This window comes from Heterocephalus glaber, unplaced genomic scaffold (assembly GCF_053883595.1).
Source record: "Heterocephalus glaber isolate CG9 unplaced genomic scaffold, H.glaber_assembly_v1.0 deba00001428, whole genome shotgun sequence".
Classification (NCBI taxonomy): Eukaryota; Metazoa; Chordata; class Mammalia; order Rodentia; family Bathyergidae; genus Heterocephalus; species Heterocephalus glaber.
In genome coordinates, this window is record NW_028258293.1 from 22,601,569 (window position 1) to 22,615,114 (window position 13,546).

The window sequence follows — 13,546 nt, forward strand, 5'->3', positions numbered from 1 at the left end:
TTATGGATCAATAGATTAATGGGTTGTTGTGGGAGTGGCTCTGTTATAAAAGTGAGTTCTCTCTGGCTCACCTGATCTGTCTATCTGATGCCCTGCACAACCTCAGGACTCTGCAGAGTCCTCGCAGGAAGAAGACCCTCCCCAGATGAAGCTTTTTGACCTGCCTCTAAAATGTGCCCACTCTGAGAACCTGCAGCCCCTTAGAAGAGAAGCAGTGAGCAGTTGGAGGGCTGCTCTTCTGTGTGGGCAGAACTGCAGGTCATGGAGCTGGAGTAAAAGGTCTTCTGTCCTGGGGAGGGCAGTCCATGGTGTGTCTGGCATTGGCCCTGCTGTTATCATGGGTGTTGCCTGTGCCTTTTAGCCAGGAGATTCTTACCTGATACCTTGAGTCCAATCTGCTGTCAAGCAGCAGTACATAAGGATAGATTTTCTATTCTAGATGCTAATTACTCACAGTCATTACAACTTTTCATTTATTTTACCTCTGACTGTGATTTATTATAGTTTATTTTATTGTGTTTCCTGAAAAGTGTGTGTGTGTGTGTGTGTGCTTAATCTGCAATGTTGTCAGTTCTTTTTATACTCAGTGATCCTCCCTGCTCATTCAGTTTAAAATTAAGAACTGGGTATTTTGTGTGTTTTTTCTCTGCTTTTGCCCATACAGAGCGATTTTCTAGCACAATAACTTCCTATCTTTCTCCCCAGAGTTGGAATGCTGACCAGGAGCTGTATCAAATTTGTTATTGTTGGATATAGGTCCATGCTTGTTCCTTATAAGAACACATCCAGGCACAGCTGGATCCAGAGGTACAGGGTACAGACAATGTCATCAGGACTCATTATTTTTCCACCTTTAAAATCTGCTTTCTTTTGTGTTATTCCATTCTGGGGTTGGATTCTACTGTTTTGACATTAAGATAGCAGCTAGCAACTCCACGTTTGTATCCTCACAGCTTTACTCCAGTGGAAAGATGTGATTCTTTCTTATAGTTCAACAAGATTCCTGGGTGTAAATTGGATCATGCGCCCACCCTGACCCAATCCTGGAATATGCTGACTGAATTTATGGTGGAATATGCTGGCTGGGGGGACCGAGAGAAATTTCTGGAGCTAAGGGTGTGGTTGCCTCTACCCAAACCACATGGACAGACTGGGGAGGTAGGCTGACTCCTCAAGGAAAATGGGATTATTTTATCAGAAGAAGGAATACTGAATAAGCAAAATCAATTTTCATTCCAGGGTTTTTCCAGCCAAGATAACTAGGGAAAATCATGTTCTGCTGTAGAGAAATCAAATCATTACAACTACAAAGTTGAGTCTTATCAGAATTCAACATTAAGAAACACATTTTTGGGAAAAAAACTATGGAATATAACATGCTACTAGAATAAATAAAAATATTCTATTAGCTTTTAGGGTTTTAGAAATGAAGGGCTTTCAGTTCCTTGATTTTACTACATATTGTTTACTGCACTTCCTAGTGGGTTTGGAAATTACAGCTTTATTGAAGCAGATGATTAGGTGGGGAAGAAACAGCAGAGGCAAAACAGCTGAAAGTAAATTAGCAATTACATCACAAATCACTTGGGAATATGAGGTCATAAGGGATAGTAAATTGGTGCCAGAAACAAAAGAATTTTCTTGAAAATTCGTAGGCATTGTTTCAGTCTCATACTGTTCAGTGAGCTACATAATAACAGCACAGAGAGGAAAAATCTTGTAGGACCGGCATAGCTCTGTAATCCCCCAAATGACTGTGCAGGGCACTGGTGAGCTCTGATACAGCTGTGTCTTCATCCAAGCTATTACCAGCCAAGATGTGGGGTTGAGAAGCTTGGTGAGATATGGAAGTATGTACAGTTTTGCCATCCCTTCCATTCCATAAGAACCAAGGCCCCTGCTACTCCTGGCTTTCCTTTTCACCCCAGGCCCTGCCACTTCCACACCAATAAACCAGGCCTGTTTGGTGTCTCATTCTTGGCACTGACTCATGGACATGATGGCCAGAGGATATCCAGCTCTCCGGGGAAGGTGGACAGACCAGCTTCAACTCACTGTGCTTGCTGAAGAATGATGTCTGAGGCCTATAAAAGGACAGTTATTTTAAGAGAATATTTTGTTCTCTGTAACAGAGAAGATTTTGCACTTTATCAAATTTACTTCAGTAAGTCTGAGAAACAGAAATATGCATGACACAACATCCGAGACACAGTGGGTACAGCTGCCATTTTCAGCATAGTTAAGTGGAATGATTGCAGCATGAAACTGTAAATAAAGCATAGTCATCCTACTGAAGTCAGAGCCCTCGTGGACAATGCTCTCTTCTTCAGAGCAGGAGATGTGTGCTATTACCCTGCTCTTCTGCCTGTGGCAGGACACAGCAAGGATGTGGAGCCCTGTGCAGAGAAGATAAGATCCGTGACCAGTGTCTGTGTGCACACTGCACATTTAGCAGGAGTCATCAGAGGCAGCAATGCTTTCCCCAAGGATGAAGCCACACTTAAGTAGGGCCCTCTCACGGGGTCAAAGCTGCTTTCTGAATAGATCTGAGACAGAGGCAGATGACTCTGGAGCCATCTGAAGGAAGGCCTTCCTCACTCTGTCCACCTTCACTGCTGTCTCTAACTTGACTCAAAATGTAAAGTCCATGGCACCCTGAAGTCCAGCACATTTGAGACCATAAAGACCTTCCTTAGGCCCTTCAGAGGAGATTTCATGCTGTGAGGCAAAGCATGGGGTGTTGTCAGTGAGGGTTTTTCCTATTTAGCTGTCAGTGTATAGATGTTTAAATATGCACTCATCTAAAACCATGCAGTAATCATCAATGAAGGACCCATGATCCTCGAGTCAAGAAAGCATCTGCACACCTCATGCTAAGCACATGTGAAGCTGGACCATTGGGAATCCAGACCCAGTCTCGCCTTCTCTCTCATTCAGCCAACACTGAGCACCTACTCACATGTTAGGTCCTATCCAAGGGACTTGGCATTCAGAGATGACTGAGATACAATCTCCTCTCCATGGGACTTATACTCTGTTTAGGAAACCATACACAAAATTACAAAATGGCATTATGGGAGCTACACAAAGGTACAGCTACTCAGAGGAGGTTATACGTTGGTGTTGTAGTAGAAGTAACATCTCAGAGTACCTTGTTTCCAGGGTCGTAAAAGTGGCTTGCATGGTGTGAATAACGTGTCACGAGGCAGTGCTGGGCTACAACTCTGGATACAAAGGGTCCAGGTTGTGAAGGGTGTACTCTAAGCAGTTCTAACATATACAAGGAAGCCACAGAGAGCCAGAGGGAAAGACAGAGAGTTGGGCTGAGGTGCCAGGGTGAATCATGAAGCAGTAGGCAGTGCCCTGATGTATTCACTATGGCATGGGCGAGCTTGTAGCATCTGTGTCCTGTCCACTGGAACTCTGACTCAAGGCCAAGATTGGCCAGACCTGAACAGTACTGTTCCAGAGCCCTGGAAGGCCTTGGTAGTCCCTCAGCTAGATTTATTCTGCAGGCCTACAATCTTACATGTTGCCAAAGCCCATATGCCAAAGAAAAGGGCATCAAGCAGATGCCCCTGGGCCCCATGGTGGACATGCCAGCCAGTGCTGGTGTGTCCCATGCTTCTCTGAAAGGTTCTCTCAAGGATTTAGTTCTTACTGCCCATTTCCTGGGCATTGTCTCATTATTCAGGGGCCTTTGCGAGGGCCTGGGAAGTTGACCAGGAGCCAAAGTGAGCTCACAAACAGAGGCAGGCCAGAAGCCACTTATATTTTCCAGGAGAAGCCAGAGGGTACTAGTGTATTGGTACTGTACCTCTGGAGAGGGAATCTGGGGGTATCTGCATCCTGCTTCCTCTTGAGAGACTCAACAAAAAGGAGACAATGTGGATGGCCAGAGAATGCTCTTCCTTCCCTTGCTTTGGACCGTGCAAGATTCAGCTCTTAAGGGACCATCCTATGCCACCTAAGGTACCAAATGCTTACCTGAGAGACCAGGAAGCTGTTATGATGTCACTGGTTCTGAAAGTCGCTGACAAGAATAGGTCACCAGCCCAAGAGTAAGCCCTCCTGGGAGTTCCCAAAGCAGGAGAATCAGTGTTTCTGGCCAGGACTCCACAAGCCTTGTGAAGCCTAGGTTCTACTTTAATGATAATTATAGCTGATATTCATTGAGCACATATTAGGCATTAGGCACTCTTGTAGGTTTTGTCCATTTATTAACTTACTAAATAAATGTGCCCTGTGGCAGCACCAAAACATGGCTCCATGTGCTTTCCAGAGGCCTCTGGCTTTCCTGAAAGCACAAACTTAGACACTCCAACTCTCCCTCTGCTCCTCTCTTTCCCATATATATATTTGAGTGTTAAATAACACTGATTATTAAAGTCTACCTAGCATACATTAAGTGTCAGCCACTGTGTTAAACATGTTACATTCTTTTTTCTAATTTAAGTCTCATAATAGCTCTGTTGGGTAGGATCTATTATTGTGCGGTTAAAGAGCCGAATAGAGCCAGGCATAGTACTGCAGGCCTGTAATCCCAGCATTTGAGAGGCTGAAGCAGGAAGACTGCCATGAGTTCTAGGCCAACTTGAACTACATAGCAAGACCCTGTCTCAAAAAAAAAAGGAAAAGAAAAAAAAAAAGGGGCCGGGATTTAGGTCAGTGGTTCTGCTGCCTGCCTCGCAAGTGCAAGGTCCTGAGTTCGATTCCCAGTACAAAAAAAAAAGAGTTGAATAATTTGAGGTTTAGAAAAATTTAGAGGGCTGGTTCTGCGTCGGATCCAGGAGAGGGGTGGGTGCCATTATGCTTCGCTGCGGATGGCTCTGCCTCAGTTAGAGGACTAGAATTCTGAGCAGGAAGGGGACACAGAGTGGTAGCTGAGAGCAGAACCCGCCCTTTTTAATGCCAGCTCGGGAGCAGGGTCTACATCAGCATCTGCATCACCATTTCAATCTATATGGTATAGTGAATCAGAGATAACTCAGGGAGCATGCGCAAGATCACACAAGCAGCAATGGGATCATGATTCAAAAAGACCTAAGCTTTCTTGTACAAACTGTACATCTACCTCAGCTGTGAGAAATATTGGGAATGGTTTAAATGCAGTATCAGATTCTTCGTGGAGACATAGTCAAGTTCCCAGACCTTCATCAATGGTGCTTGGTTCATTTGGAACAGATTTAATGAGAGAGAGGAGAGATTTGGAGAGAAGAGATTCTTCCATTAGTAATCTTATGGATTATAGTCATCGAAATGGCGATTTCACAACTTCATCATATGTTCAAGACAGAATTTCTTTTTCATATTCACAGGGAGCAAGACCAAAAGAGAACTCAATGAGCCCTTTACAGTTGAATACATCATCCACAAACCACCAATTGCCTTCTGAACATCAGACAGTACCAAGTTATAGGGACTCCAGTAGAAATTCTTCAAGATCAGGTTTTTCTTCAAGAGAATCAGAATCTCTCTGAAGCAGTACACACCCTGGATTTTCTTATTTTTCAAGTAGAAGCAATTCAGAAAGGATTGGTTCATCTTAGAGATCATTTCAAGAATCTTCTGACAATGAAGGTAGGTGCACAACCAGGAGGTTGCTGTTCCTTATATCTTCTAGTGTGTCATCTACTTTTTTTTTCATGAAGAGCTAGTCAAGATTCCTTGAATACAAGATCACTGAGTTCTGAAAACTCTTATACTTCTCCAGGAATCTTGACAACACAGTCTCAGGGTAATGCAACAACTTCTGAAGTTAACTATAATAGGGCAACTGAAGCTTCTGAGGGATTTCGATTTCTTGGGCAAAGATGGGGTTTGTCATCTAGCCAGAATCATAGCTCTGAGCCAGATTCAGAAAATTTTAACCATGAATCTGAAAGTAGAAATACAGGTCCATGGTTATCTTCCTCACTTAGAAATAGATGCACACCTTTGTTCTCCAGAAGGAGAAGAGAGGGAAGAGATGAATCTTCAAGGATAACTACCTCTGATGGACCATCTAGATCTCATATTTTTAGAAGAGAATCAAATGAAGTTGTTCATCTTGAAGCACACAGTGATCCCCTTGGGGCTGCTGCTAACAGAATGCAAGCAACAGGAGCATCAAGCAGTTCCTCTACCGGTGGCTCCACATCAGATTCAACTCAAGGTGGAAGAAATAGAGGGAGAACAGGGATTCTTCCTGGTTCCTTATTCCAATTTGCAGTTCCCTCAGCATTCGGAGATAATTTGACTGACAATGTCATGATTACTGTAGATATTATTCCTTTGGGTTGGAATTCATCTGATGGAAAAAATGATAAAACCAAAAATGCACCCTCAAGAGATCCAGAAAGCCTGCAGAAAGTAAAACCCTCCTTTTAGAGGACTCTGAAGAAGAAGGTGATTGATGCAGAATTTTTCAGATGGCAGCTGCATCATCATCTAATTTGCTGATAGAACCATGCAAGTGCACAGGAAGTTTACAGTATGTCCACCAAGAGTGTATGAAAAAATGGTTACAGGCCAAAATTAACTCTGGTTCTTCATTAGAGGCTGCAACCACCTGTGGACTCTGTAAAGAGAAGTTACAACTTAACCTGGAGGACTTTAATATTCATGAACTACATAGAACTCATGCAAATGAACAAGCTGAGTACGAGTTTATCAGCTCTGGTCTCTACCTAGTTGTGTTACTGCATTTGTGCGAACAAAGCTTTTCTGATATGATGGGAAATACAAATGAACCAAGCACAGGTGTTCGATTTATTAACCCTGCAAGAACTCTTCAGGTACATATGGAAGATCTTGAAACTTCAGAGGATGATTCTGAGGAAGACGGAGAACAAAACAGAACATATGATATTGCCTAACTTCACTTAAGACAAATGGATGATCTGTGAACAAGTGTTTATTAAGATTGGCAATTAAGTATGAATTAATTTTGTAAGGGAATGCCTGTGAAATATATTGACTATATAAAATGAATATATATACGTACATATATACATGTGCATATATATGCATTCTCAAATGTTGCTGAATTAAAATTCTTCTGGTGGACCTTTTAACCTTGATCAGCATATCTGACGTTTATAAACTTCTAAAAATATTTTTCTTGTAGGTGAGTGGGAAAGTATTACCCTTGTTTTAAATATCTAAGCAATACCCATCAACCCTTTTTTTTGTGTTGTGATTACTGTAGTTATATTTATGACAAACAGATTTGTGTTCTAGTTTCTTGCTAGTAAGAAAAAGAGGACAAAATATGCTTTTGAAATAAACTGCCAAATGGCACCTACTTAGTTTTTCTTCTACAATGTCTTACATAGCAGTCATACTTTAATAATCATTTACTTCCAGTGTTTCTAAAAAACTCAAAAAGAATGGGAAGACCATTCATTATATTAGGTTTCCAAATTTAATTTGAATTCTAAATTCATTTAGCAATAAAACCTAATTTTTTTTTGAGATGTACAAATCCATCCTTTAATTTTACAGAGGTAATAAAACCTCATTTTAAAAAAGTATAAAAGATTGAGAAAGGATGGAAATTTTTTTATACTGATTTTTCAAAATGCAGATTATATTTGATAGGCGATAGTATGTAAGTATTTCTTTAGGAATATTTCAGCTATAAATTATATCCTAATTGCCAGTCAAATGCTATTTGGTTAAAAAAATTATTGCAATTGCAAGTAATAGAATCTTTTAAAATCCCATAGTCAAAGTTTAAAACACTGGTTTTCAATGTGTATTTTAGTGTTGTCACTACTTTATAGATAAATATGATATAAATTAAAAATAAAAGAAAAATTTAGAAATTCACTCAAGGACATACAACTTAAAAGGGGTTAAAGCAAAATGTGAACCCAGTGTTCATTTCCTTAGCTCCTGCTTTCAAATACTACACTTTTAACTGGGTTCCCCACTTGAAAAGACCCCAACCCTGGCTCTGAATTAGGGGGTGGTAGATTAGGGGCCCTTCCAAATCCTAGCAGGGGAGGACTGTCCTGCAAACTTCTTTGCAAAAGCAGGCCACCCTCCCATCTGCTCCCAGGCACTGACCTCTAAGTTCCGGTAAAATCCTTCTCTGGAAAATCATGAACTCCATGACAGATGAAAGCAAACTCCAGGCTCCTGGCTGTACACCCAGTCCCACTGGGTCTTTTATGTGGCTCAGGCCTCTAGGGAGGCAGTGACCACAAGGTAGGGAGCACTCATTGCCTTCATAGGGAAAGCATATGTAGGCCTCCGCTGGCTATGAAATTGGGCAATTTTTCACTTAAAACCCTCTGAAAACAAACTTCCCATACCTTCAAAATTACATATTCATAGAACATTTCTAGACTCTGGAACAGAATTTGATGGTAATGATTTAATTGATGGTTAAGTGTGTAGATAAAATGAATGTGCTGAATCCTTTCCATAATTATCTCTCCAAGGAGTCCTGGCAGCTGTAATTACTGTCTGAGGCCAAAATTACCAACCAGCTGTAGTTTTAAGGAAATGTGTTGCAGCCCCTACTGGATCTTTAAGGAAAAGTCAGTCACTATCAGCACAGGGGCCCCCTAGGATGTCTGAAAGAGGGAGCAGAGCCTTTGAGGAAGTTTGTTTCTCAGACCTTGGGGAATGTTACCTCTGCACACTCATCTGCTCTTTTTCCCTCACTGGTGGCAATCTTTTGCTCTTGCCTTTTTTTTTGTTTGTTTGCTTTGTTTTTTGAAACAGGGTCTTGCTATGTAGTTCAGGCCAACCTTGAACTTACTATGTAGCCTAGGCTGGCCTCAAACTCACAGCAATCTTCCTGCCTCAGCCTCTTGATTGCTGGGATTAGTCCTGCACCATCATGCCTGGCTCCACCTTCCCTTTCCTTACTAGGAAAATTTCACAGACCAGTTAGCTCACACTGATCTCTTACGTTTGGGTGCCAGGGGGATGGCATCAGGCTGAACAAAGAGGGTAAGTCTTAAATATTAACTCAGGGATGATGGTGGTGCCCTTTGGGCCTGGAGGCCAACTGGTGCTACTGCCACAATTCAGTCTCTACCCACTTGGTAGCCAACAGGTCAAATTAGATTATGTATCCACTTCTGGCTACAATGAACAGGAACAGCTGCCTCCACCGATCCAATGAGTCCGATCATGAGCAAATTCTTTGTGGATGATAGGCTTCTCCGTCTGAAGTTATGCAAAATCTACGTGTTTATTCAACTACCACCACCACAGAATTCCTTCCCATTCATATTCTCTACCCCTTCCTTTCTTCCATCCCTCCCTATCTTGGCTGTATTGTCTTGGAAGGCAGGTGCCACGGGTTTTACTGAGTACTGAATCATGTATTTACTCCTCAGTGTCTGAACATCATATGGTAGGAGTGTCCTAAATATTTACTGATCAAACACATCCATGAATCTATCAGAGCCCGGGAGAATTATCTGCAATGATGTCATTAGCCAGGAGAGGGCAGCAAAAGGTAGCAGAGCTGATAACACAGGCTGCATAAAAGAGCTATTGGATCTTTGAGGGACACATGCTTGACAGTGGGCAAGGGTCTTATTACTTATATGAATATCTGGGGACTTTGGGAACAGCAAGACTGGAGAAAACTGTGACAGGAGTCCGGTGAAGCCCCGTGTCATAAAAGAGACCAATTTGAGTGGAAGCTGGAGAAGCCAGTGGCCAGTGCTGGGTAGAGGTGTGTGAGAAGAAGCGGATTTCATGTGGGATAGGTTAGAGGCAGCACTGGCAGTACAAACATGGCCAGACACCTCTTGGAGCTCCAAATGTTCACTCAGGGGTTTGACTCCCTGCTCCCTAAAGTGACAATCACCTCCATCCTGGCTGGGGTTAGAAATGATGAGAAGAAAGGACCAAGGGGGACATTCTCAGGCTCACTCCGCAGGTCCCCACCAGGTGTGGGAACTGGTGGGTTTGGGGGCTTTAGAAGGAAAACTTATCGCAGCCACTTTCACTGCACAGCAGAGTGTTGATGGCATACGTAGAGTGTGACAGACAGTGGTGGGGTGGAGGCCGTCAGGGACCTGGCGGCGCAGCTCTAATCTGGCAAGGTTTTCAGTAGGAGCTGTTGGACTGGCAAGTGGTGGGACCTGGGATTGATCTGCTGCTCTATGGTGCTGAAGCTTACTTGAACCTCCTGGAATTAGCTAGGAAGTGGGTTGATTCCGTGAGGGCAGAGGAGTGGTTGTGGAAAAAAATGGGTGGACAGGGAAAGAGTCAAACCTGGAAGGTATGACTAGCACTGCTAGTGAGGAAGGGGATGATCTTTCCCACAGTGTGACAGAGGAAGGGGACTCTGGGTCTCCAGAGTTGGACCTTTTCGGCCCATACGGCTTCAAAGCTCAGCAAACTTCTGGCCATGATATACAAGTGGAAAGTTTTTTGGGGGCTGGGAGAAATTTTTCCTTGCTCCTGAAAGGTACAAGAGGTGCATTTTCCTCTGCAGGTTCTCATGTCTGGACTCAATACCTAGAACTGGATCCATATTGCCACTAACCTGCAGATGAAGCAAAAGGGGTGATGGCCAAGGGTGGGGAGGGACTCGTGTTGCGAACACATCACTGACTGGTGAATTTGCAATCCCTGAACTCTTGATCTATCTATCTCTAGACCCTTGGGCTGTATGATACATTTTCTCACTATTTAATCCAGTTTGTATTAGGATTCTCTTCTTTACATCAGAAGTATTTCAGTGAATATATCTTGCAGCAAAGTTACTCAAGAACTTGTCAGATACCCAGTCTGTCATAGAAGACTTCCAGGAAACGTCTCCTTAGTAGGCTTCTCCCTCTCCACTAGGTTTCTGTCTCTGCACTAGTGCTATGATTTGCTTTAGGAGCCTCATTTTCTACCCAGATATTCCCTTTGGGGGTCACTTCTGCTAAGTCCCACATATATGCTTCTCAAGGATTTTTAAACCTGACATGTACACCTTTCTGGGCAAGTACTGCACATTAATGTATGTGCTTCTGTGTCTCTAATCATGGTTGACATGACTAGGTCTCAGTGATGCCTCCAAGGCTGTAGACATTACCCTATGCTATGTATTCTGTTTGGTTTCCATGCAGGATGCATTAGGCCACCAAAGGCATGTACATGTCTTTCCATCTTATCTGCTGTGATTAACTGGATACCTCCCATCCTGAAACTCTGGTTTACACAACCCACTTAATGTCAGTCAAAGCAAGTGGTCCCCTGAGTTATCTGTTTTGTTATGTTGTCTTCCTCTACCTCTTGGCATCAGTTTATAAATCATGATGAAGTCAGCTAATCAACCCCTAAGCAACACAGTCCCCCATGTCTTTGTAAGATGCTCTGCCTTCTTGGCTAGAAATGATTCCTTTTGACATCTTAAGCAATGGTTCCAACCTAATTCTAAACATCACCTTGATCTTTTAAGGCAACTGCTGATCATCTTTGAAGTTCTTCTCCATCTTCCAGAGGTCATAGGGCAAAAAGAAGTAATAAAAATACTGCCTGTATTCTCAAATCCTTCACCCCCAAACCCCACTGTTTCTGAAGACATGTTCACGTTTGATTCTAGTGGACTGTGTCCACAAGAAGTATGACTTTGACCAGTTTCAGCAGACTCTACCACATCTTATTCAATACTAGGAAGGTACCTTACCACTAGACCTTTTGGGTTCACTTGTTTCTTTATGCCTTACAATGAAGCATCACTTATAATGATCTTTCTTTTTAGCCTCCCTACAAGTAGCTTTCTTTATGCTCAAGTGAGTGGGGCTCTTTCCCTCGTATCTGTGCTTCTTTTCCAGAAAGTCTGGCTTCCTTCCAATGGGCTGAAGCTCATTTCCATTTGTGTCATTTTTCTCCTTCTAGTTTCTTTTCTATTCAGGAGATTTCCACCATTTTAAGTTTTCTTCCTCAGTACATCTAGAGTGTGGAAAACTGTGCTGAAATGAATAGAGAGGCCAAACACCTTTTGTCACATTTACTTATGGACACTCACAAGTCCACACATGTTCTAATGAGTCTTTGGGTTGCAAGGAACGAATAAAGTTCGGGAGGGTGTTCATGTGGTGACTTATTATAAAAATATTCATGGAACAATAATGGAAATGAATTTTCACAGAGGTTCCAGAGAGGGAGTCATGATGGAAATAGGTACAGGAATTTTATTTTTGGTCCAAGGCAATCCCCAGGACCTCTGCATCAGAACCTCTAGGTTTTTGCTCTGGTCTCTGCTATTAATAACTCAGTCCTGTGTTCATCTGCTTTTCTCTCTCTTTTTTTTTTAATAGTTGGCTTCTGTATCTCTGCATATATTTCTTCTCACTATAACTTTGGAAAACTTATAATATGATTTTCTCATGGCCTATCAAGACCTCTAGATTCTCTCTTTAACATCTTGTGACCTTTAAATTTCTTGACATTTCCAAGTTCAGTAACAGAATCTAATTGACTCATCTTGGGGTATCAGACCATGTTGTAAGTCACTGGGGAGCCCATAAACTGGCTGCTGGGAGCCGGTGCCCCTCGTGATCCCTCATGATTCCCTGTGGCCAGGATACACAACTTTGCAAACCAAGGTGGTTAGAGCCACCTCTCCAATAGATACTGGGGGTAGAGCTGTGCATGCATGCAGGAAAGGCTGAGGCACTGTAACATGTCCCAGTAAGGGTCTCTGCCCCTCATCTGCTCTATCTCATCCTGATTTGTTTTCTTCACTCCCATCAGTTCAGAGCTTCACTTCTCAGCTTTCACTCTGTCTTTGACTTGATGTTGCTGGATGGGAGTGCCTATAGTTGGCCAGGGGTCCACTCCCAGGAAATGCTTCCCTAGCACTCTTGGTAGGTGTGACTCAGTGTTCTGAGCACTGGCCCCCCTTGGCATCAGCATAGCTGCTTGAGATTAGAAAATGCTTCTTTATAAAAATCTCAGTTCACCTTGCCTCCCACAAGGATGCTCCTCAGCCTCCTTTTCCTTGCTTCTTAGAGCAGAGAAGGTTTCTTTTCCCCAAAGATTTATATTCATTTTCTATATGAAAGTCTCACCCCACTGGAAGTTTCTGGAGCTCTAGTGGCTTTTCCTTCTCCTCTATGTTATGTGCATGTCTCCATACCCTTGCTAGCATGCTTAATTCCAGTTTGTATAATTTCTTCTGTTTTCTCCTGAAATTTTGTCCTCTCTACAAAGCAAGGATTTTAGGAGCATTTCCCAGGTGGTTACATTCTCTGAATATCTTGGAGGTTGTTTGATTGAAACCAAAAGGGACTGTGATTACTGGCTTTCTGAGTGGTAAGAAGTGCCCTCTCACACCAGCAATGGTCCCTTTAGAATTTTAGAATAAATGCTCAAAGATTGCCCACAGCTGGACTTGCTAGAAGTGAATGGAGGTGCGAAATGTGAAGCAGACCTGGGAGGAGAGACTGAGCAAAAAGAAGCTTCTGTATCAAGGGATAATGCTGAAATTACAGACAAAGTCTGAACAGAAGTGACATCCAAGAGTCAGGGGCTGGGACATGGGAGGATGAGAGGGTGGGGCTCTGGTCTGAGTTTCAAAGAGCAGATTATAGCATGG

At 42.8% G+C, this 13,546-nt stretch overlaps 1 protein-coding gene across 1 annotated transcript in view; it reads right to left on the reverse strand.

The window, feature by feature from the left end:
- Positions 1–13,546, reverse strand: part of Syt9 (synaptotagmin 9) — a 177,841-nt gene that overhangs the window by 20,661 nt on the left and 143,634 nt on the right. The window contains exons 7-8 of the mRNA XM_087211398.1: positions 6,416–6,559; positions 377–398 (exon numbers count right to left, since the gene is read on the reverse strand). Coding sequence (XP_087067524.1) covers positions 377–398; positions 6,416–6,559 — 166 coding nt within the window. The remainder of the gene's footprint in view (positions 1–376; positions 399–6,415; positions 6,560–13,546) is intronic.